At 51.5% G+C, this 22042-nt stretch overlaps 9 protein-coding genes across 9 annotated transcripts; 3 read left to right on the top strand and 6 right to left on the bottom strand.

Moving 5' to 3' along the window:
- Positions 1–161: 161 nt before the first annotated feature.
- On the top strand, positions 162–1125 carry BDZ83DRAFT_595325 (uncharacterized protein; the record flags this gene model as incomplete). Its single annotated transcript, XM_060506785.1, has 3 exons — positions 162–238; positions 326–808; positions 870–1125. 3 exons carry the CDS (start codon positions 162–164, stop codon positions 1123–1125), a joined length of 816 nt encoding a protein of 271 aa, XP_060357273.1.
- Positions 1126–1208: 83 nt separating this feature from the next.
- Positions 1209–3042, bottom strand: BDZ83DRAFT_772785 (cytochrome P450; the record flags this gene model as incomplete). Its single annotated transcript, XM_060515394.1, has 5 exons — positions 1209–1319; positions 1399–2169; positions 2258–2376; positions 2430–2670; positions 2731–3042. 5 exons carry the CDS (start codon positions 3040–3042, stop codon positions 1209–1211), a joined length of 1554 nt encoding a protein of 517 aa, XP_060357274.1.
- A 501-nt stretch (positions 3043–3543) lies between these two features.
- On the bottom strand, positions 3544–5534 carry BDZ83DRAFT_686415 (uncharacterized protein). Its single transcript, XM_060511263.1, has 6 exons — positions 5252–5534; positions 4995–5182; positions 4753–4919; positions 4354–4669; positions 4221–4302; positions 3544–4170 (listed from the first exon to the last, which is right to left on the bottom strand). The coding sequence occupies exons 1-6, from the start codon at positions 5360–5362 to the stop codon at positions 3724–3726; spliced, it is 1311 nt and encodes a 436-aa protein (XP_060357275.1). The 5' UTR covers positions 5363–5534; the 3' UTR covers positions 3544–3723.
- A 665-nt stretch (positions 5535–6199) lies between these two features.
- BDZ83DRAFT_772787 (trihydroxytoluene oxygenase) lies at positions 6200–7379 on the bottom strand (the record flags this gene model as incomplete). The annotated part of the gene is made up of 3 exons (XM_060515395.1): positions 6200–6402; positions 6477–6652; positions 6705–7379. The coding sequence occupies 3 exons, from the start codon at positions 7377–7379 to the stop codon at positions 6216–6218; spliced, it is 1038 nt and encodes a 345-aa protein (XP_060357276.1). The 3' UTR covers positions 6200–6215.
- Positions 7380–7761: 382 nt separating this feature from the next.
- Positions 7762–9078, bottom strand: BDZ83DRAFT_595322 (Alpha/Beta hydrolase protein; the record flags this gene model as incomplete). Its single annotated transcript, XM_060506784.1, has 1 exon — positions 7762–9078. One exon carries the CDS (start codon positions 9076–9078, stop codon positions 7762–7764), a length of 1317 nt encoding a protein of 438 aa, XP_060357277.1.
- Positions 9079–9429: 351 nt separating this feature from the next.
- On the top strand, positions 9430–11377 carry BDZ83DRAFT_644932 (uncharacterized protein). Its single transcript, XM_060509792.1, has one exon. The coding sequence runs from the start codon at positions 9643–9645 to the stop codon at positions 11122–11124; it is 1482 nt and encodes a 493-aa protein (XP_060357278.1). The 5' UTR covers positions 9430–9642; the 3' UTR covers positions 11125–11377.
- A 992-nt stretch (positions 11378–12369) lies between these two features.
- Positions 12370–14374, bottom strand: BDZ83DRAFT_714266 (fungal-specific transcription factor domain-containing protein; the record flags this gene model as incomplete). Its single annotated transcript, XM_060511651.1, has 4 exons — positions 14268–14374; positions 13960–14176; positions 13024–13901; positions 12370–12972 (listed from the first exon to the last, which is right to left on the bottom strand). Exons 2-4 carry the CDS (start codon positions 14093–14095, stop codon positions 12370–12372), a joined length of 1617 nt encoding a protein of 538 aa, XP_060357279.1. The 5' UTR covers positions 14096–14176; positions 14268–14374.
- A 797-nt stretch (positions 14375–15171) lies between these two features.
- Positions 15172–17586, top strand: BDZ83DRAFT_234774 (monooxygenase). The gene is made up of 4 exons (XM_060501834.1): positions 15172–15294; positions 15357–15641; positions 15709–16031; positions 16096–17586. Exons 1-4 carry the CDS (start codon positions 15280–15282, stop codon positions 17300–17302), a joined length of 1830 nt encoding a protein of 609 aa, XP_060357280.1. The 5' UTR covers positions 15172–15279; the 3' UTR covers positions 17303–17586.
- Positions 17587–17664: 78 nt separating this feature from the next.
- Positions 17665–18143, bottom strand: BDZ83DRAFT_644936 (uncharacterized protein). Its single transcript, XM_060509793.1, has one exon. It carries the CDS (start codon positions 17951–17953, stop codon positions 17735–17737), a length of 219 nt encoding a protein of 72 aa, XP_060357281.1. The 5' UTR covers positions 17954–18143; the 3' UTR covers positions 17665–17734.
- Between the last annotated feature and the right edge of the window lie 3899 nt (positions 18144–22042).

The raw sequence follows: 22042 nt of genomic DNA on the forward strand, positions 1-22042 counted from the left end.
GGCGTCAGCGGCACCTGAAATCCGTACTAGACTAAGGTGAGTAGTAGCCCGGATAAAACTCGTTCAGTCCGACTTGCAAGTTGTCTTGGCTTTGTACCCCGACTCTGATAGCTCTCAGGCAACTTTTTGTCCAGAACAATCTTCGTGGGCGTTACAAGATCATGTCGCGATACATCGATCGTCAGCCGGTGCACCCGCAGCCTCGACCGATGAAAGTCATCTTGTTGAGCTTTGGTCGGTGAGTGTAGTCTTCCAATTCAACAAGAATTGAAACACAGCAGAATTCATGTCAGTGGAATTACAAGGCTGAAGGGAACCTCAATAGAAACGCCACTTTGGGATTCTACTACGCACTCAAGATCCTCGGCTACAAGCCCTACCATCAGCTTGAAGTCTTCAAGAATGGCGTACCCCACGTGCGTATGATGAACGACGCAGTCCGTGCGAGCTCCCAAGGGATCGGCAAACCTTTCACCCGTGGGGACTTTGACAAATTCCTGGGCGATTTCGATGCCATCACAGACATCCCCGCATGGTTCCTCGAGGACCTCGTCGCAGCCTACCCAGACGCCAGATTTGTCCTCACTGAACGTGATCCTGAGGCGTGGAGAAAGTCTGTGGCCAAGACTTTTCAGCCACTGGGCGAGTTTTGGCTGTCACCCATGATTCGCCTGGTCGGATTGTTTGACTCGTATACGTACTACATCAGCAAACTGACCTACAGCTTTGTCTACGTTCTCTATGGGGGGTATCTAGGGCCTGACAAACAGAAAGCTCAGCGCGAGGCCGTCAAGGTCTATGAGAGACAGTGAGTGCGAGAAAGGATGGGGTTATTTCCGAGCACCTTGCTGACTTTACCCCAGCAACAGGGTTGTCAAGGAGCTTATTCCAGCGGATAAGCTACTCGTGATCAAACTCGAGGAAGAACTTGGATGGGACAAACTTTGCCCATTCCTTGGTCACGATATTCCAGATGTTCCATTTCCCAGAGTCAACGAAGCAGCAGAGTTCCAGGTCATGGTAATGAAGGACATGATAGCGTCGTGGAAGAAGACTGCGCTCAAGGTTGGCAGCTTTCTTATTCCCTTGGTAGGGGCGTCAATTTGGCTCTCGAGGAAATCTTAATTAGGCTTATGCCGCCACCTACTGATGCTAGCCGCCTCCGCGCAATGGTTGTAATGGAAACACCGCTACATCACCGGATCGACTTAAGCACTATTCTGATCGCGAACCTTTCTTAACTTGACCATGAAGTTCGATTGCCTGACAAAGAACGAGTTCCAGGTTTCCCAGCTCCTTGCATTGTTGTCCAACTCGAACTTAATCCCCTCAGCATCAGCATTTCGGCCAGTTTGCGCAGTGATGGGGCAGCTAAGTGTTGAGTCCTGAAGAACGTACCTCATACGTGAGAAGCAGTGTTGGAATAGTTTTGTAGATCTCAAGCAAACTGATGTTTTTGCCGATGCAGGTTCGTGGTCCAGCACCGAAAGTGAGAGACGCACTGAGCATTAGAGATTTTCTGGCGTTGAAGTCGTCCTCAGACTCGTCGAATCTCTGGAGCCATCTTCCGGGGTCGAATGATTCCAAATTCTCACCAAATACTGAATGGCGGTGTACAACCCATGGATTGGCGCCAACTATCGTACCAGATGGAAGAAAAGGCCCGTCTGGTAACTGAAGCCCTCCATCTGGGACGACCCGTTCCAGAAGAAGCCCGACAGGCGGGTGGAGACGGAAAGTCTCTTTGACTGCCGCACTGAGATATGGCAACTGCTGGCTTTCTTTCCATTCGACAGGGAGAGACAAAGCGCCTGTTTTTCGGGCGAGAAATAGTTCATTTTGAAGGAGGTCCATGCAATGAGGATTTCTCATTAGGAAGTACAGGATTGATCGAAGCGCGATGGCAGTTGTGTCTGAGCCTGCTGTGACGTTGCTAAGTGTGTACTGGAATATTTGACAGTCAGTGACAACAGCAGGATGATGTTGCTTAGCAGCTAAAAAGCGGTGAAGAAAGTCGTCGGTCGTGTTTTCGTCACAACTCAGGCCCTTGGAAAGAGGTTCTTCTAAGGACTTTATTGCAAAAATGGCGATTGCTCCAGTGCCGCCTCCAAAGAACCTCAGCAGAGGGTTTTTGAGAAGCAAATAGTCGAGCCATGGAATTTGTCCAATCTAGGATTGTTTTCTTCATAGTCAGCAACATTCTCAACTTTTCGAAAGTTTGACTGCCAGTTTCAAAGAAAAGTTGAGTGATACAAACCACAGCAACATAGTCCTGAGCCCTAATGAGAGATTTTATGATGCCATCCACGTCCTTTTCTTCGCTTAAGAAGCCCAATGGCCTGCCAAAAGTAATCTTGCCTATCACATCAAAAGCATCTGTCTTATTGTCAGCAGAGTGATATGTCCGCCCGACTCAAAATTACGCGTACAGAATTGGAGCCACATCCCGATGTCGCAGACTTCCTGGCCTGCAGCAAATTTGTCTAGGCGACCAAGTAAAGCCTTGATGAGTTCGTCAACCCCCTTTTCAAGCGCTACCACATTACCCATGGCATAAGTGGAAGAGACTGGTCGTCTGATTGCAGAGTGGTGTTGTTCATCCACTGTAGAAAACAACGTGGGTGCTAATTTTCCTCCAGCCATCTGTTGTGCGACTTTATAGTAGTCACTCTGCAATGAGGTGGTCAGTGAGTAGTCTACTTGATTCAGAGCAAACTCCATCACGGTCACCTTTTTGTAGGGGTTCTTGATACTGTAAATAGTTTTGAGTACCTCCAAGTTTTGTATACTGACAACACTGGGACCAAGGCGCACGTATTGCCCATGCTTTTTGTGCAATGCCAAATGCGTCTCGTGGGCTCGTCCTCTGGCCACATCAATCAACCTCCACACGTTGGTATTCTTGGCAAGGAAGTGACCTGGTATAGGCGATAAGCCACTTGGAAAGTAGACCCAAAGGAATAGAATAGATAATGCAATGGATAAGCAAAGAAACGCTTGACTGATGAGGCCAGCCTCAACGATCAAGCATAGAAGATCCATACCCGAGGTGCAACACTTAGTTACGAGTCAGCAGGTTTGATGGGGGATAAGCTGAGGGCGACTTCAAGGCAAAAGACTCTGCTCTGGACAAGTGTACAAAGAATATCACTTGTATGGGAGTCTCAATTATATTGAAGATGGCCGCTATCCACCTGGAAACTAAATTCCTTCTGTTGAATATTCGCCTATAGAGTCTCAAATTCGAGGAAGACTGTGGGAACGGCCAAGCCCGGGGAGAAGATACGGCTCTTACCCCGCGCGACATCCGATCTCATGGTCAAATTTGGCCATGGCAGGAATCAGCTCCCCGTCGAAGGCCGCGAGACGGCACTTCTGCTTTGACCGCGCATGCCGCTTCACATGGATGGTAATTTGCAACCTTTGGGCCCCAAATGAGACAGTTCAGTGACATTCGTGTATTTCTAGTGTTTCCAACCTTCAGAACTCCAGCGTTTCGAACCCCCCCCCCCTCTCCCCCCAAGGAAGGGGGTGGCTCAATGCGGCGTGTCGGCCATAGCTCCTGTGTCTGCGCCGCCTTTGATGTATTTACAATATGTCTGAATTTCCTCCACGGAGCACTTGATGTTCAATCTGTCAAAGGATGCCTCTACTTCTGTACTGTTCAAGGCAGAAAGAACGAAGTCTCTAGAGATCAGTGCTTCGGCTCGCCTTTATAAACCACTACAAATTGTATCTCGGCAAGGTTTGTACCTGGCCTGCTTTCCAATTTTCGAAAGCATAAACACTTTCCTCCAAGGCATCAAATCCCAGAATAACTCCGAGGTAAGCCGTGTCAGCAAGAGTGAAACCATCAGGTGAAGCTCCTCTAGGTTGAGACCTAAGCCAAGCATCCCTAGACTCCTGAATGGGGCCGTCTGGCAAATGATATGCACGCTGATTTGATCTCGCTCCCTGAACGTTAATGGTGGTCCTAGACTTTCGTAGGTTCTCGTAGATCTCCAACATGTCCAGTATAGTGTCTCTGGCCCCATCATGATATAGACCTGAGCTCATCAACTGCCCAAGCAGCTTTCCCAGAACAGCACCATCTTCTACTGCCATTGCTGCGCCCTGCGCTTGATATGGCAGCGTTGGATGGCATGCATCGCCAAGCAAGGCTATGGGTCCCTGTTGAAATCAGTGATCACTTGCAGATACTCGGTCCGTAGAATAATTACCTTCCTCCACGATCGCAATTCTTCGTGGTGACACAGCTTCCATTTTAAAACGGACGGGACACATGATAGCATTTTCGTCAGTCTACATGGATCGGGTTAGTAATACTCTAGTGTAAGAGAATTTCAATCGGACCTTTCATCCCAGCCGACGAACAAAGCTCGCATCTCCTCCACATCCCCAGGCGCCTGTCTCATGTCTTTGGGTATGTCATCTGGGCATAAAATGACAAGGTTGAATACTTGTCCACCACCGATGGGATAAAGAACACAATGCTTGTTCGGGCCTATCCAGCATTTGACTGTCTTATGCTCGATTAAGTCGTCTATTCGAGGGTCTTTCAAATCCTTCATCTGCTGCAAAGTCAAGGTGGCTCGATATGCAAGGTCTCCCGTCTCAGACGGAGGCGAGAGTCGGCCAAGAATCTGATCCCTCGACCTCGACCAGAGACCTCCGTGGTATTAGTAGGGACATCTTTCATCAGTCTCGGATAAATCTCAAGAAATAGCAAATTGAAATGTGGGCACAACTGACCATCGGCACCAACGACAACATCACCTCGTACGATTTCGCCAGTCACAAGGCGCACGCTTGAGTCCTCAAAATCAATTGCCACTGCCTCCGCGCCAAGTCGTAACTCTACGCCAGCCTCCTTGGCCGCGCTCCATAATACGCCGTGGTAGTGTGGCCGAGCAATAACCCTAAGAGAGGGTCAGACTCAGCTTCATCAGCATCGCACCTCGCGTCGAGCGCTAAGGTCGAAGGCATTAACTGACATCCAAACATCGCCATATAATTCCTTCATCTTCTCGCCGCCTTCCATCTGATACAGAACCTCGCCATCTTTGTATCGAAGGTAGTCAATTGTATCGACCAAAGTAGCCTTGTCTAGCAGTTGAGGTACGAGGCCGAGCTTGCGAAGGATCCGGGCAGCGTTGGGAGGTATCTGTATTCCTGCGCCGACCTATCGAACCCACGCTGTCAGCGACCCTCTCAGGTCTTCAGCTTCAGGGTGCATCGAGATGGCACTTACAGGTTGTAAAGCAGCAGCTTGTTCGAGAACTACAACTTCGAGGCCTTCCCGACGACAGGATATGGCGCAAACCAGACCACCGATTCCGGCACCAATAATGACCACCTTCATCTTGATTCCAGCAAACTTATAGGTATGTCAGGTATGGGTGTTCATTCAAGAGGTGCGATCGAAATGCGTGAATAGAAGGAGCTGTGCTGCATTCCCGAGCACGATTCATATATAGAACTGTTCCAACAGAACCAATTCCTCGTCACAGTGACGCGTAGAGCTGATGGAAACGACTTGCCAAAAGGGGGAATGCTGACCGATGTCAAAATGAGCTCGGAACGATGGGTTTACCGCCATTGACCGAGCTTTGCCGATGCGATAGCTAACCGTAACACGACTGACCCCATGACCATCACCCGCATTCCTCGAAGCTTCATCCCTGCAGATTTCGAGGACAGGCGTTGAATTATCCTGCAAATCTGCCAACAAACCTGTCTAGCCACGAACTTTCTCCGGAGGCGTGTAAGAAAAAAGGCTCCCACATTGCATATCCATGTGTCACATAATGGCAGTAACTACTACCTCGTTGCCGGCATAGAGGTAAGCATCAAAACTTTGGATAAAAATGCCATGCGAAAGCTTTAAGTTGGCGGTATTTTGAATACTTTTGTGAGCTCTTATTCTACGTTCTGCAGCCAGCGACCGGAAAGACTGGAGCATTTGTTCGCCCGATCAAAGACAGCTTTTATGAAGAATTGTGCATAGGCCGGGAAAACTTGTCGCCAGTTTCATAGAAATGAATTCTATGCCAGGTAGGATCTTTGAATACGCCCCGGCAGACTCTTGAATTTGCCATCGAATAAAACTACATATGACTGCATATGGCGTCTCACATCGCTGCATCAGCTAAGCCGAACCCTCGCAACATACGAACGCTTACTGCATGCCCATATGCACTGCGTCAATTAAGACTTCAAGTCGCTGATGGCATTGCGAGTTTCCCTGCATCCTCAATTCTGCCAGTCACAAAACCGAGAGGAACGTTTGGACCCCAAACATGGAGTGAATCTGGTGCTTCTGGAGACCGTGTAGCTTCAGTGTCCTCGTTGACCAGGTCTCCATCACAATAATGTTCAAGGATGTTCCCCGAGGTATCAAACCTATGGCGGATATCAAGTTACTACACTGTTTGACACATGTTCTTTGGAGTATTGGGAAACGCGCTCATGCTTACCAGTAGTCAAATAGTTGGCTGCCCAAGACATGCCGTCCAATTCCCCAGCAGTTGGTGTATCCCTTCTTCAAAAGCCACTCGTGGCCAAGAGCTTGGGTATCCATATCATTAACCTCGAAGCTAGCGTGATGAACAAAAGGCGTCTGACTAAACGGATGGGCGCCGAGGAAAAAGCTCTGTGTTCGTAATCAATAGATGCACCAAAGATCCCACAGCTCTGCCACTTACATGGTGGTCAGTGAAAGTGCTGCCTCTATCAATATGCATGAAACAAGTCGTGTCTTTGTTTGTCTGAGGGTCGAAGACCGCGTCAGTAGGCACTAGGTTCATGAGGCTAGTGTACCACTTCAGCGTTTTCTCGTAAGTGTCTTTGGGGACCATGAATCCATAATGCCCCAACTTGTGAATTGGACTAGGTCCGTAGCTGAAGCGTTTTGAACGACCTTTTCTTGGTTTTTCGTCGACCAGATTGGTGGGAGGTCTCTCATTGTCAGCAATCCGGCTTTTGTCCCCATTGTCTACCTCGCTTCTTGGGGCCTGGCCGTGAATGAATCCAACATGGTAGCCATTTGGGTCGACAATGTCCACTCTTTTACCACGACCAGGACCTTTCTCGTCCTGAATGCCTGTAGCGCCAGGGTGATCCGCGGCGACCTCAAGGTCGCTCTCGTTCTCAACGACCCAGGTTGCGCCAATAAACGCGCGGCGTGAGCCGGGAGATCTTTCAACCGCATAGACGTACGGGTCAACACCGAAACCGGCAAAGTAGATGCGTTCGCCCTGCCGAGCCACCTCTTGAAGGCCAAAGTCCTCAAGGAATTCGGCGGCCTTTTCGACGTCGACGTGCTGATACAACACCGAGGCGAGGCGAACGACCCTGATCTTCTGTGATAATGAAGCCATGGGTCCAACTCGCGATAAGTGATAGATTGGAAGGGTTTGCGGACGGTGAATCAGGTTATATGCAGACTATTGGATGAACAAAACGGTTGCTCGTATATGTAACGCAATGCAACGGGTGTCACAGTGGTCTATTGCGCATTTATTGACCGCTGACTGCACCGCGGCATTGAGCGGGTTCACCGGGAATGCCGCCCGGCCTCTTGACCAACATCTCTCGGGTTAATATAGTTAATCAAAGCTCAAAGCGTAAAGAACAAGATCATTCAAGGTCATATCAGAAATATAAAAGTTATTTTGTTATAAACAATATTAGGAACCTAAAACCTTTAATCTTGATAACTAACCTCTAGGCCAGGTCGTAATATACAAAAGCTGATCCTACTTACCCTAGTATCTTATTTAGCCAGGCAAACTGGTACCTACTCCACTCTTGCCCAGCCCCAACTTGAACGTGATATCCAGCTGTTCTATTAAAGAACTTATAAGTTGCCCTGTCGCCAAGTGCGTCCTTAACAACCTCCGGCTGGCCAGCGAAGAACCCCTCGAACTCGGAATCAACGACAAGGACGGGTACGTTGATCTTCTCAACCACGTCCTCAAGAGTGTACTGCTTAAGCGATTCGAGCCATAGATACGGGGAATGCTGTTTGAAGCACCACAATCCGTGTCCTAGACCCCAGCGCATCGTTGTGGACACCAATGGGCTATCCAAGAGCGGCAAGGCAGCCTCATCAAATTCTTCTTGCTTGCCCGCAGCGAGAAGTTCCTTCATGTCCGGGGTCAGCTGACTGGCGTATCCCTCATAGACATTCCACACGCCGCCATTGAGAATAAGAGCCTTGATCCGAGGCTCAAACGCAGCGGCACGAGCGGCTAGATACCCACCCATTGAAACGCCAACAAGGACCAGCCGGTCTTCATCGACGAAGCAACCTTTGCGATTCATCAACTCGTCTATCACTGGCGTGAGAACATTCTCCCAATCAGGGATGAAACCAATGTCATCATTGCGGCGAACAGTGGGCTGCCCTGGCCCTTCGTAGGTCATAACATTCCAGCCACGGGCCAAGGCTGGTTTAACGAACGAGTGGTAGGAATCTTCCTGGCTAGCATCGTATCCGTTGCCGATAATCAAGGTCGGCCGTTTGACCCCGTTGGCTGCGGATGTGTACCAGATTGCTTCAATGGTGAAGTTGTCGGTCGGGATCTGGATACGTACGCCAGGAACGGGCAGTGTAGCAAGCGCCTTATCGAACGCAGCGCGTTGCTCGAGCCAGAAGCTATTGATACGTGGGTCCGTCCAGTTCGCATGGTTGTAGAAGTCGGCCTGACGGTAGTAGCTCGATGTAGCGAACCAGGCTTCCCGGACGTTCAATGGATCGTACGCATTGTCCGCATCCTCGGCTTGGTTTTTAGTGTATTTAGCCAACGCGTGGAAGGTCTCAAGCCAGCTGGTGAAGTTCCCGGCCTTGATGTCTTTCGCTGCGGCTAAGACGTCGTTGACGTCGCCGGCCCCGAATATGGTGTTTCCAAGGGTGAAGAGCAGCTCGAAATGGAAGCTTTCATCCTTGCTCAAGAGGATGATGGGATCCTCTGGCTCCTTTGGCGAGATCGATGGCTCAGAGTCGCGGGGAAGAATGGAGCTTGAAGCTACCGTTGACCCCAGGAGAACAGCACTGAACAAGGAAGTTGACTTCATTTTGAAAGGCACTCAGAAGTAAGTGTAGAGTAGAGGAAAATGGGTAGAGTTGCTGGTCACGGTATTGATCATGCTATAATTTTGTCGGCGATGCACTGCCTTTTATCTTCATTCGCTTGTTCTTACAATCTGTTCCGGCGAGAGCAGCCCACAACCAATTTACGCCTACACTATGCACTAGCCATGCATCGAGGCTTTTTGCGATTGGTATTTTTCTAGTTGCGCACTCCCGGGAACCATGAGGCTATTATGAATGACGCGGCGACTAGGACGGATAAGGCAATTTCTTTGCGATTGGTCGCCTTGTAATGCTCTGCCACTCTCTAGTTCCAGCCACCCCACGACTTTCGCGTCTCCCATCGCAAACGCTTCACACAAGTCCGGCCGATGAGGAGTCCTGGACTCTAACTCAACAATCTATAATTCGCTCGCAACGCTATCTAATCTCCGCATGACGGTATTTATAACTCAGTCCCTGGACGCGACGAATCGCAAAAAGAACCGGCCGCGTGGCAACTCTCAACTAGAAGCGACATCAGTCCTGTTGATCATCGTGCAGCAGACATGGTCAACCATGGCCCCTCAAAGGGCTGCTCGACATGTCGCAAACGACGTGTAAAATGCGACGAGGACAGACCAAGCTGTCGTGAATGCCTCCGACTGGGGCGTGTGTGTGGAGGTTACGAATCACAGAAAAAGACAGGCGGAATTCGGTTCAAGGATCAGAGCAATGGCGCAAGGCTCCTTACGCCGACATCACGGTTAAGGAGCCCTCGCATGTCGATAACGTCAGAATGGACAACGCGGGCTGTCATACCAGCAACGATTTCCCCCGGTGACGAATCATTCGCTGTCTGCTTCTTCCTCACCTCGATCGCGGGCTTAGGACGCAGCTTTCGCTCGACCCAGGGTTTCTTGGAGCCTCTTCTCCCTGTCGTATCCAAGGAGCATCCGGATTCTGTCCTCTCGACCGTCCTGACTGCCGTGTCAACGAAGCTCTGGAGCTTATGGAAAACTCCAAGAAACAGCTATCGAACGCCTCATCCTCCGTTTACTAGGGCGTTGAGTCGCCTGCGAGCAGCTCTCAATGATCCCCTCGAGCGGTTAAAAGACAGTACCGTACTCAGCGCTATCTTGATGCATTTCTACGAGAGCCTTGCTGCTCGGTCGACGCACCAGCATACTATGCGCGCCCACCAGGAAGGGGCTCGTGCATTGCTCGAACATGGCGCTGAGAGCGTCTCGGACACGGATTGCCGCGCATACTTGAGGAGCTACCTGCGGCACTGTGATGTGTCGACATATATGGAAATGCAACCAGACGACACCTCGGGCCTGGATATTTGGTTCCATGCAGGGTGGGACTATTCTATGCCAGCTAACCCGAGTGCAGTCTTGGACCTGATCGGGCTCTCGATTGCCAATTTGCAAAAGAGACTATCCACGTTTATGTGCGGGCTGGCCAAGAATAAGCTGGATGGTCTGACCCTTGCGACTTGGTGGCAGGACGCTTCGTCCGTTAACGCACAGCTCTTGGATTGGGTTCAGCTAGTGCCGGCCTCATGGCTGCCTTATAAAAGACCCCAAGAAGACACCTTTGCTTATTTCGGGTTCTGCGATATATACCCGACCGTCCAGATTGCCACGATATGGAATGTCTGGCGCGTTTGCCGGCTCATGGTCCTGCGGATGGAGTTCTGTCTGCTTGCGAAAGCGCCCCCCGAGGCGCTGCAGCAAACTCTCCTGATTGCTACCGGGGATTCCAATTTCCCAGATCCCAATCACGGCAGGAAGTTGGTGGACTCCATCTGCCGGTCCATGCCGTTTTACCTGGGTAATCGCCAAAATCACGGAGGCTTGCACGACTTAGCGGACCCAGCGATCAGAATCCCCAACTACCACGACCAAGACTTTGACGAAGCTACACGTATGCAGTATATCCGAGGGGACCAGGCAATGAGTCTCTCTGATTATAAGCGACATATACTGATTCAAGGCCCTTCGCACGCACTGCTTCACCTGAATAGCCTGATTAGAGTGCTGTAAAAAGAGGGCGGAGAGCTTATCTGTGGCAGGCTGCATAGGGACAAAATCGTCTGGATACAGGAACAGTTCCTCCGGGTCTGTAAACTTACTGACCGAGTCAGTCGGTTTAAATAGTAGACAATCAGCGTAAAGTAGAAAATCGTTCTATAACTATTAGTATATAATTACGTTCTTATTAGGGTATATAATGAAATACGTATAGCTTGGGCTTGCTATTCGCGCCTTTGTGATAGATAAATTTGATAGCTACGGCTGTTATGCATCGTCTAGTAGCTGGGTGCCTGACGATTATTATCTGGATATCCTCGTAGTAATAGATAGCTTTAGGACGCCCGCGTCCCACGGTCTCCTGGCAAAGAAGGCCATTGAGTATCTTGGGGTTTTCATCCGTAGGGATATCTTGCTATTAATTGTCCTCCGAAGAAGACGATTGGACAGCGTTCTGACCAAAGAGTTTTGTATGAAACCGTCCTTTGGCTTCTGTCGCTCACCATCTACCAGTCCACCTCTCTCAAGGCACGGTTTTGCGGAAGGGAACAGTAATCATGACGGCCACTTCCTCTGGGGTCATTTGTTTCGGAGGCGCCTTCCTCAAGGACGATGACTTGGTAGAAGTAGAGATCTCTGGACTGGAAGGATTGCGAATCGGATCGTCTTCTGACGCGCAAAGTGGACGGGACACATGTTAGATGTCCGAAACGTCGCAGGGTCACGATTTGGCGAGGTTTCTGTCATGACTAGATCAGCGAGAAAAGGTCGACAAGAGCATGCAAGTACCTGCGAATCACCCACGAAATCTCACCAAATGTTAATAGTGGACAGTTTCAAGGTAGCTATAGTTCATATGTTGAGCTTAGAGGTTCGACTCGAAGCAGTTGAACTCTGAACTATCACCGCATAGATACTCCATCTGCATGGGAGAGCACCAGCTATACAACCCCTCAAAGGTATTTTCTGAAAACTGCGGTGCCTTGTCCGCAATCTGATCCAGCCCCAGTCCAATGTCACAAAGCTCCTCTGGAGACTGGCAAATGTCGGTTTGCTCCGACGCCCCTTCACAGACAGGTCTATTGCTAGACTGCCACATACTCGATCGCGCTTGGCTTGTGGCCTTAAGTGACTCATTTTGCAGATTCGAGTGAGTAAAATAAATCTTGCAATATTTTTTTATGGAGCATTGTTTTTCGAGAAATAGTGCATCGTTTACTGACTTGGAAGTCATCAGGCCTGCCAGAATTTGCATCATTAGACCGCGTAGATTGTCTCAGTATGAAAAATGAGGCACTCACCCAGCAGCACAGAGCCCAGCTTCCAAAAAGTAGCAAAGTGAGAAAGGATTAGGGTCGAAAGCTCTTGGTTACATGATGAGCTCAATGAACGCGACGAGAACGTAGATGGAAAAGTGCGAGCAGAGAGAAGTGTTCCGGCAAGGAATGGGTGACTGAGGGCGATGTATTCGGGGTGCCAACGATTGAAGATTCTCGAATAGTCATCTCCAAACGTCTCATCACCCGACGCTGGTGCCACTGTCAGAGCGTGTAAGCACGCTCGAGTATTCGCCAACATCAAATGCATGCCAACAATCCAATTGGCGTTCGCAAAAGTCTTGGCAGTGAAGACAGGTGGGTTTGTTTCCAGTCCAAATCTCTGAGAAACTGCAAGAGAGAAGTAAGTGATTGAGCTCGCCAAATTGCTATGTTCTCGCTGAGACTTCTGCGGGCCTGAAGCTGCCTCGTATGCTAAAGCCATTAGATGATTGGCCACGAGGAACCACGCTCGTTCGTCTTTGTTCGGGGAGTCGAGCAAGACTTTCCAAGCCTGTGATGGATCAAGGGGAATAACTGGCGACTCGCATGGACGGTTGGAAAACCACGCCTCATCGCTGGCGGGGAGACGCACAACGATCCGTTGGCTGTTGAGTCCTCGCGGCCTCATTGACAGGGTTGAAGCAAACGTATCGATCTCCCATACAAGCCAAAATGCTCTCCTACGCTCCTCTTCTGCCGACCACTCTGTGTACGCCATCTCATTGCCGCCGTCTTCTTCGTCCATATAGCACAGGTCCAGGTCGTAAGCTAAGCGAGCACATACCCCGGTGAGTATCCATGCTTGATGACTTGGGCCGGCCGTGTAGAGATAAAAGGCCAACAATATACACCCCTGTAAATATTCCAACGTTGTCTCGCTATCGGACGATCGCAGTTTGCCGTAATATTGAATCGCCCGTTCGGCGAAGCTCTCCCCACGATTCGGTGACGATAATCCCTTGAAGTACTCATTATTTGAGTGTCGCGCGGCAAGAGCAAAGATACCATGTAACAGCAGACCCTCTTCTAGCGACATCTCAAGTAGCCTGTCTTCTTGGAAGCTACCATCAACCATGTACTTGGCGAAGAAGTTTGGCCGATGAAGCAATGGCAACCATGCTTGAATCTTGTCGAAGTATAGATTGACGAGCTCTGTCACCACTTTTTCAGGTATCTGGGGCCGGTATAAAGTCTCTCTTGTGCTTTTGTCAGTAGTTCTAGGTTTGGTTTCGACTTTTTGTTCAGCTCTGGATCCAAGACAATGGCTTGTTGAGTTGGCCGGAGTAGAGGCTAAAGTTATGATGACGTCCTGCTCCGCATCTTCTCGACAAGTCCAAACTGATCCGGAGTAACTAGGGCTCGTAGCACTTGATTGAGCGCTGCCTTGCTCTCTTCCCGGAGATTCTCCTGTGGAGCTTTTGCTTTTTGGGGTCTCGTCGAGTCTAGATTCAAGAAGGCTGACAAGATGTTCTGGCAGAGATTTAGTATAGACCGTAATTATCGCATTTGAGATGAGACTGGATCTGACCAAGCCTTTGAGAATCTATAACGTTTGATTCCGTCTGCTTTGCAGGTCGTTTCCGAACTTCAGGGGCTTTCCTCTTTGTCGGGAATGTGCAAGACCCTCCTGTTCTGCGACAAAGGCCGCATATGGGTTGACGCATGTCGCCTACAGCTTTAAGGTGAGTGACGTGGGTAGATTCGCAGGAGGATTCAGAGTCTCTTGCATACACCTTGTCTTCTTTCTACGTTGGAAGAAGTCAGTATGATTAAGCCGGGAAGAGTAGGAGAAACAGTGATGTGACTTCGACTCATAGTCTTTAGGCGGCGACTTACCGTCGGCACTCGATACAAGCGCGAAATCCCCTCTCTGGGGAAATTCCTGCAATGATATTGCTGTCTTTTGAGATCCGGGCATCTTTTATCGGTCCCAAGCCGGTGATACTTGCTTCGACCTCCATCTGGATCAAGCCTGTGCAACGATGCTGGAGGAGACGTTCGTGACTCTAGGGTTGCAAGTCGTACGTAGTCAGGACGAGAATAAACCCGGCAATCGCAAGACTTTGGGCGAAACGGAGTGGATGTACTCGACGCCTAGATGACGACGAGGAACAAGTCGATGTATGAATGAAGCAAGTTCAAGCAGCTTGAAGATGTGCCCCGCTGGCTACCCCAGATTCCAGGTGAGGGGCCGTCCGGGGTTTACGGGATGTGATGCAGGGGCTGCTTGGGCACAGGCCGCTTCAACGGGAGCTAGATCGGCAACGCATTCCTCATGGGGTAATCAAAATCGACCCTCTGTTACATGTATTATCTATCTTGGACCTATTGCACCTTTGAACAAGTTATTCGATTTCAGCCATCAGCGAAGCACCGGTCTTCTCTAATTTCCTCAGCATCTGCAAACCTGCATGTCACGTCTCAATATGATACGATATTGATAGCATGCAGCTTCTGACTGGAACTGCCATTATACGTGAATCTGTCAAGGTAACTGCACCTGAACATCTCTGAACTTTAAAGTTGCTGAGATGGCTACTCTAGGTACATAGATACCCAGTACCCGTGTGGGGACGGTCAACCACGGCGTTCCGAAATGCCGTCCTTGGCGGGCACATTGGCTCGGCACGTGCGACCAAGTGAAGGGCCTTGGACAAGAGTTCGGCCGGACGGAGATCACCGCGGTAGACGCCGGCACGGTGGGGGTTTTGATAATATTCTCGCCGATCGAGGTGCCAATGCACAAAAAGCCCAAAGTCATCCAAGGAAAATATTGTCGTCATTCTGAGAAATGCGACTTCAATTAAGGATTTGCTAGCCGGAATCGAATGATTTGACCTCACTAACTATGGGCTCAACAATCGTACGTCGAATTTTATTGCTGAACTGCCTGGTTCGACGTTTTTATGACTGATGATTCCGCAGGTAATTGAGCATCACGTACAAGTCTTGGTCGTTGGCGCTGGCCCCGCTGGGTTGCTTCTAGCACTGCAGTTGGCGAAGAATGGTGTTCAAAGCTTGATAGCTGAACGAAACCTAGATTCAACAAAATGGCCAAAAATGGATATCACTAATTGTCGAAGTATGGAGCTGCTTAGAAGACTCGGGATTGCCGATGACTTGCGGACTCAAGGCGTCCCACAGCACTACTCTTTCAACGTGCTCTTCAGTACGGGCCTCTCAGAAAATGGAGAGCTCGTTAGCAAATGGGTAAGCTAATACTTGGCCCGGATACCCCTGCTATGCCAATGGCTTTGTGTTTCTTACGAGAAAGTAGGATCTTCCCTCGCCAGACGAATGGCGCCAGCGTATCCGTGCTTGCAATGATGGTTCCATGCCAAGGGAGCCTTACCAGCGTTGCAGTCAGGCTATCTTTGAAGCCTGGCTGAAGCATCGCATCGAGTCCGAAGAGCTAGTCGAAGATCACTTTGGCCTCAGATTCGAAAGTTGTACAGAGACCTCCGACGGGGTGAAATCGGAACTCTTCAACGTCGTCACTGGAGAGCGGCACTTGGTCACCAGTCAGTATCTGGTCGGCTGTGATGGCGCTGGCAGTAGCGTCCGTCGGCAACTTGACATCAAGATGATTGGTGGTCCTGTGTGAGTTAGCATGATTTTCTGTTGAAGACTAGAAACCCTGAATCTCTAATGTGGTAAAATCCAGACCTTCTGCGATGTATCTCATTCACTTCAAGTCGCGAGATCTCACGGCTTTGCACAAGCAAGGCCAGTTCTGGCATATCTTCTTCACCAGCGGCAGCGTAATAATATCTCAAGACGAAATTGACATATGGACGATCCATATTCCCATATCTCTCGACACTGATTGGAGATCCCTTGATCCAACAGAATCTATATACCAAGGGCTCGGCGGGTCTTTGGCTCCTTATCCTATCAAGGTGGACGAAATCCTCGTTTGCAGCTCGTGGCGCCCAAACATCGCTATTGCTGAGCGCTTTGCCTCGGAAAGTTTGAGAGTGTTTCTAGCTGGAGACGCAGCGCATCAAAACATTCCCACTGGTGGATACGGCATGAACACGGCTGTCGGCGACGTTTTTGATTTGGGATGGAAACTATCGGCTGTTCTTAATGGCTGGGGAGGGCAAGAACTGATCCGCTCGTACGAAGTCGAACGAAAACCGGTTGCAATTCGCAACATCGAACGGTCTGGTCAACATTTCCAGGTTCATCAGATGTACGTCAAATGGGTGGCCGACGGAGGCCCAGATGTCCTTTCCGCTAGGGAGGAGCGTAAACTTCTGTTAAACCACATAAAGGCACATACCGAGGCCCACCAAGGTGAGAATAAGGACCACGGAATCGAAATGGGATATCGATACAATGGATCGCCTGTCATCCTCCAGGACAAAGCTGGGGAAGAAGAACAGGAGCCTTCATGGAACCCGCGAACATTTGTGCCATCCTTATGGCCGGGTGGGCGTGCTCCTCATGTCTACCTAGAGGATGGCAAAACCAGTATTTTCGACCTATTCGGACCAGAATTCTCAATCGTTGACTTCACAGAAGCTGGGATTTGGAGCCAGGGGTTTGAGACCGCCGCTGACATGCTCAGGATTCCACTAACGAAGATTCATTTGCCCGGAGAGGCCCAGGCTAGGATGGTATGGGGTAGAGACGCGGTTCTCATTCGTCCTGATGATCACGTAGCTTGGAGGTCATCACTCGACGGAAAGATACCGGATATCAGAGCAGTCCTAGAGGTTGCATCAGGGAAACAACGGCAGACTCCGGCGAAGGAAGACTCCGGATCTTCTTCTGCATTGGAGGGCATCAAACAGCACGGATTTACATCAACTTTGGGCAACGTCGCAGACAACAGAACTGACCTCCTTGCCCCGTTTCAGCACTGAAATATTGCTAGACTCCCAGAGTTCCGTAGCAAACCACTATATTACTAGGTCTATGTCTCAATTGCCATGAGAGCGATTCAGAAAATTGCATCATAAGCTTTGTGAAACAGCAAGCGCTCCTCTACGTGTCTGTCCGTCAAAGAAATACCATCCTAGTACCACAATGGTTTTCTCCTTCCTTTCTTCTTTCATCGATCCTCTATTCTTCCCTAAAGTGATCCAAGCAACGCAAACTCCCTTGTGTTAAAGATATTGTCATGATCATAAACAAAAGAAGTGCATCTCGCTTTACCCACCAAATAACCTTGGCGGAACGTAGGATCGTGAAATGCAATCTGCTCCCAATCTTGTGCGAAAATCCGTTATGAACGACATCATCTACTGCCTGCCAAACTGTTAGTACCGATCTGCTAGAGATATTCTTCCAAGGACTCACTTGCGACCCGACGATCTAAACGACACAGTGACCTCAGAGCCATCCCTCAAGTGAGTGACTTCGCGCGTGAGGTCGTCAACCTGCTTCATTGTGGTATCCAACTTTTGCACAGTCTCCACAATGGTTTGCTGATGAAGATCAAGCCGGTGGCAAGAATTGGACAGATTAGTGCCCATCGGCGTGCTCTCCTGGAGGTTCTTATAATGCGCCTCCATCGCGCGGAATTCCTCGGTCTCAGAAAGCAGGTAGCCGAGCTTAAGGTGAATATCGGTCAGGGATTTCTCAATTTCGCTGCGCCATTTGCGAAACTCCTCGACTTCGGGGTTGGCAGTAGGAGATGCCAGGGCCTTCGTTGCGTTCTCTGCCAATCGTACATCAGGCCACTGGGCGCTTCTCGTCTGTACCTAGAGCGACACGTCGTAAGTATCACGCCGCTCGAACAACAGGGCTCATTAAATACCAGAGGAGGGACAGATCGAGCTCCTGGGAACTGTCCCGGCATCTTGGGCCAGTCTCCCATTGCGGCCTCCCGCTGTCGCTTGTTGTTAGGGACTTGGCGGTCCATCTCTCTTGGTTCGGTCGCAAACGACCTCGGACCTGCCGGTGAACGCTTCGCGTCGCGTATGATACTTCTTAGTGTACAGGATTTGTGCAGAGTCAACTTGTCTCGCGTGTTGTGCAGTTGGTAATGATTTTATTAGCAGAAGGGTTTTGCTCTTTCGCGGGAGAGGCTCGGTATGGCTTTGGTGTGAAGAATGGTGAGGACGAAAGGAAGGGAGAGAATTGAGTTGAGGAAAGGAAAGATTGCTCCTTAGAGAAGCCGGGTGTAGCTGTCTTGGTTACCAAGGCTAGCTTCACCTCCCACCTCGCCACCTAGAGGTTTTCCACAACTTCCCTCTCGCCTAATTTTTCTTGGCATCTGCTGTTAGTGAATGAGTGAGCCTACCACCAAATTACTAACAGCCGAAAACTCTTCACCTCCCCTTGCCGGAGCCCGCATCCGCGATGGCCTCACAGCCGCCGTCGGGCACCGGACTGATGTCGGCCGACCAAGCCGACCCCGAACCAGGCTCCGGGACACCTCCGGAGCCGAACCCCACCTCAAGAGCTAAGCGACGCCGCGACGCCGAGGCACAGCCGACCCGGCCCAGCCTAACGGGAAGCCAGCTTGATGCCACCACCGACGCCCCTACCTCGGCCGAGGGGCCCGCAGCCTCTACCGCATCTGCTCCGAGCGGATCTGCCACAGGGTCCGTCTTGACAGCCCTTGCAGAAGAAGCTAGACAGTACGAGGCACGGAAAGACGTCTTTCTGACCATTGCACGGTCCGTCGACAGCGTTGTCGCCAGCTTTGACGGTTCTAGAAAGCAGATCGCGAAAGAAGCCACTGCCTATGTCATTCAAACCCTCAAGAGACTGATCAATCACGAGACAAGCCCAATAGCGGCCCGGAGTTGGGCGGCTGTCGTCGCACCGATGGCGGGCAACACCACTGCGGCGACCCGGAGCGGCCAGAGCTGCCAGAGCTCTGCCCGCCCGAAGGCCACACTCCCCGCCGAGGATCAGCCGCAGGCGCAGCCGAAGGAGGACCTCCGCATCTTTGCCCGCGTCCCGGAAGAAAGCTTAGCGGCCGCTCGGAAGATCGCACCGTTCGCCGTACGACAGATCGTCTGTAAGGCCGTTGGCCTGGGGCTAGCGGACCTTCCCCACGTCTACCATATCAGCACAGGTTACTCTCTGAAGCCGCGAAACAAGCAAATACAGGAAAGACTACTTACAAGTAAGGCAAAGCTGGCGGAATGCCTCGGCGCCCACCAAGTCGAGACGCCTATCAAGTGGCACACATACGTTGTGCCGCGATGCCCAACAAAACTACACAGCATTGGCGGGGACGTCCTGGACCCAGCCACACTCGTTGAAGATGAGGTCTTCGCACAGACAGGACAGAAGCCTGTCCTTGCTCGACCGTCCCGCCTTGGGCCCAACCCAGTCACGAACGAAATATCTTGGCTCATATCATTCACATCAGAGGTCACGCCCTTCAGGCTCTTCAACCAAAGCGGCAGATCTCTGCCCATCAAAAAACGAAGGACGCTCATCCGACATGACCCCGGCTGCCAGGGCTACCACGCCAACCGGTTCTGCGGACGACGACCGACTTGCAGCAACTGCGGAAGACCTTCCGACTCACACGAAACGGGACCTTGCATGGCCAGGCCCCAGTGTCCCAACTGCTGCGGCCCCTTCCAAGCCGGCCACACAGACTGCCCAGCGAGGCCCTCGGTCGTAAACGGCGTCGTCTCCCTTCCCGGTCGAAAGGAGCGGGCTCGGATCCGGAAGGCCGGCCAGAAAGCATCGGACACTCTGTACAAGGCTACTCGATCCGACAGTAGCCAGGAGGCGGCAGGCGTCCCTACCTCCACCAGCCAGAACCAGCAACCCGGCGCCAAGCGCGCGCGCACGAGAACGCCCTCCGCAAGCTCGATCGTTTGCCTCGGTGACGGAAGCACTGACAGCAGCAGCATGGATGAAGACGAGGCGGACGAAGGCGAAGGCGAAGACTCCCCCGACAACACCTCCATCGACCGTCCCGTGCTACCCATGCCAAGCAGGAGCCAACGGGCAGCACAGAAGCCAAACTACAACGTCGCGAATGCCTACACCCACCTCGAACTCGACTCGGAGACGTAAGCCGAGAGCGGCGACCCCACGGATGCTACGCGTTGCGCAGGGCAACGTCGGAAAGATCTCCCCGGCGCACACGGCTTTCCTGCAGCTCTGCTGGGAGGCTCAGATAGATGTGGTCCTCGTCCAGGAACCCTGGACGGGCTGGAAGGACGGAAACGTGCAACTGAACACGCACCCGGGTTTCGACTCTTTCGTCCCGGTCGACTTCTGGGACAGCGAAGGAACCAGACCAAGAGTATTGACCTACACACGCAAAGGGATAGGGATGACGGTGGAGCAGCAGAGGCCTGTCCACACGAGAGACGTACTGTGGCTGGTGGTCGACAAAACGACGACTATCGTCAACGTGTACAGACAACCCCGCGACCCCCACAGCCGCACAACAGGGATACTGCTAGAACTCAAACCCCCGGAGCGAGCTTTGATCGCGGGTGACTTCAACGCGCATCACTACTCTTGGGAGCCCGGGACGAGGAACGGGAACCGGGGAGATGACATTGCAGGCTGGGCAGACGGCCACAATCTCTCTCTTATCAGCGAAGTTGGGGTGGCAACCCAGGATTGCGGACATGTCCTGGACCTGGCTTTCTCTAATATCCCTTTTGCGCACGCGCAGGTCAGCCCACAGCTACACCCGGGAGCTGACCACGAGGCCATCGTGGCCGTCATACCACTATTCAAACGCCCAGTGTCACAGGGAGAGGGCCACCCGCAGCCACGGCCACTGTCAGTGCCCGACTCGGCGCTGCCTCGGCTGAGAGACCTGATCGAAGGGGGGCTAGCTGCGATGCCCAATCTGGGGGATCAACCTACTCCGGAAGACCTGGACGGGCAGGCAAGTCACATCGTCGAGCTCTTCTCCCGAGCCATTGAGGCGGTCGGCAAGAAGAGAGGAAAACATGGTAAAGGCGCGGCTTGGTGGACGGAGGAATGCGCAGAGGCCCACAGAGCATACCGTGCTGCCCGCAACCAACAAGCCTGGGAGACGGAGCAAGATGCGCACCTTTATCTAATGGAGAAACGAAAGGCGTTCCTGAGCACGGTGAGGAAGGCTAAGCGAGCATACTGGGCCGGAAAGATCGATGGAGTCGCTTCAGACCGGGACCTGTACCAGATCATGGGTTGGCGGAAGGCGAGCCCACTGACCAGAGCACCCCCATTGGTTGTGGACAACCAGACGATCGAGGATACTGACGAAAAGGCCCAAGCGCTTCGGGAAGCCCTTCTCGACAGGTTTAGTGCGGAAGATGACGCACCGGGTAATCCGTTTGACGTACCCGTCGTCCCAAGGCGAGCGATTACTTGGCAGGACAATGTTAGCGGAGAAGAAGTGAAGACGGCCACCTTAACAAAGACAACGACCCCTGGTGTGGACGGGATCACCACGCGCCTCCTCCAGGCCTGCTGGGGCGTCATCTCGGAGCCGGTCAGGCAGCTATTCCAGTCCTGTATGCGGGCCGGCCACTTTCCTCTGCCTTTCCGCAGAGCTGAGGTGGTCATGATCCAGAAGGCCGGCAGGGATGCCTCCAAGCCCGGGTCCTGGCGGCCGATCGCGCTCCTCTCGTGCTTGGGCAAAGGACTCGAGAGACTAATAGCCAGAAGGATGGCTTCTCTGG

The sequence above is a fragment of the Colletotrichum acutatum genome (assembly GCF_030867785.1).
Source record: "Colletotrichum acutatum strain CBS 112980 chromosome Unknown BDZ83scaffold_284, whole genome shotgun sequence".
Classification (NCBI taxonomy): Eukaryota; Fungi; Ascomycota; class Sordariomycetes; order Glomerellales; family Glomerellaceae; genus Colletotrichum; species Colletotrichum acutatum.

Coding starts and splice junctions, on each gene's coding strand:
- BDZ83DRAFT_234774 (XM_060501834.1), top strand. Junction 15,642..15,708: donor GAGAGCTCGTTAGCAAATGG/GTAAGCTAATAC, acceptor ACGAGAAAGTAG/GATCTTCCCTCGCCAGACGA. Junction 16,032..16,095: donor AAGATGATTGGTGGTCCTGT/GTGAGTTAGCAT, acceptor GGTAAAATCCAG/ACCTTCTGCGATGTATCTCA.
- BDZ83DRAFT_644936 (XM_060509793.1), bottom strand. CDS start 17,953: ATGGAGGCGCATTATAAGAACCTCCAGGAGAGCACGCCGATGGGCACT.
- BDZ83DRAFT_686415 (XM_060511263.1), bottom strand. CDS start 5,362: ATGAAGGTGGTCATTATTGGTGCCGGAATCGGTGGTCTGGTTTGCGCC. Junction 4,670..4,752: donor TGTTGTCGTTGGTGCCGATG/GTCAGTTGTGCC, acceptor AATACCACGGAG/GTCTCTGGTCGAGGTCGAGG. Junction 4,171..4,220: donor AATTGCGATCGTGGAGGAAG/GTAATTATTCTA, acceptor TGATTTCAACAG/GGACCCATAGCCTTGCTTGG.
- BDZ83DRAFT_644932 (XM_060509792.1), top strand. CDS start 9,643: ATGGTCAACCATGGCCCCTCAAAGGGCTGCTCGACATGTCGCAAACGA.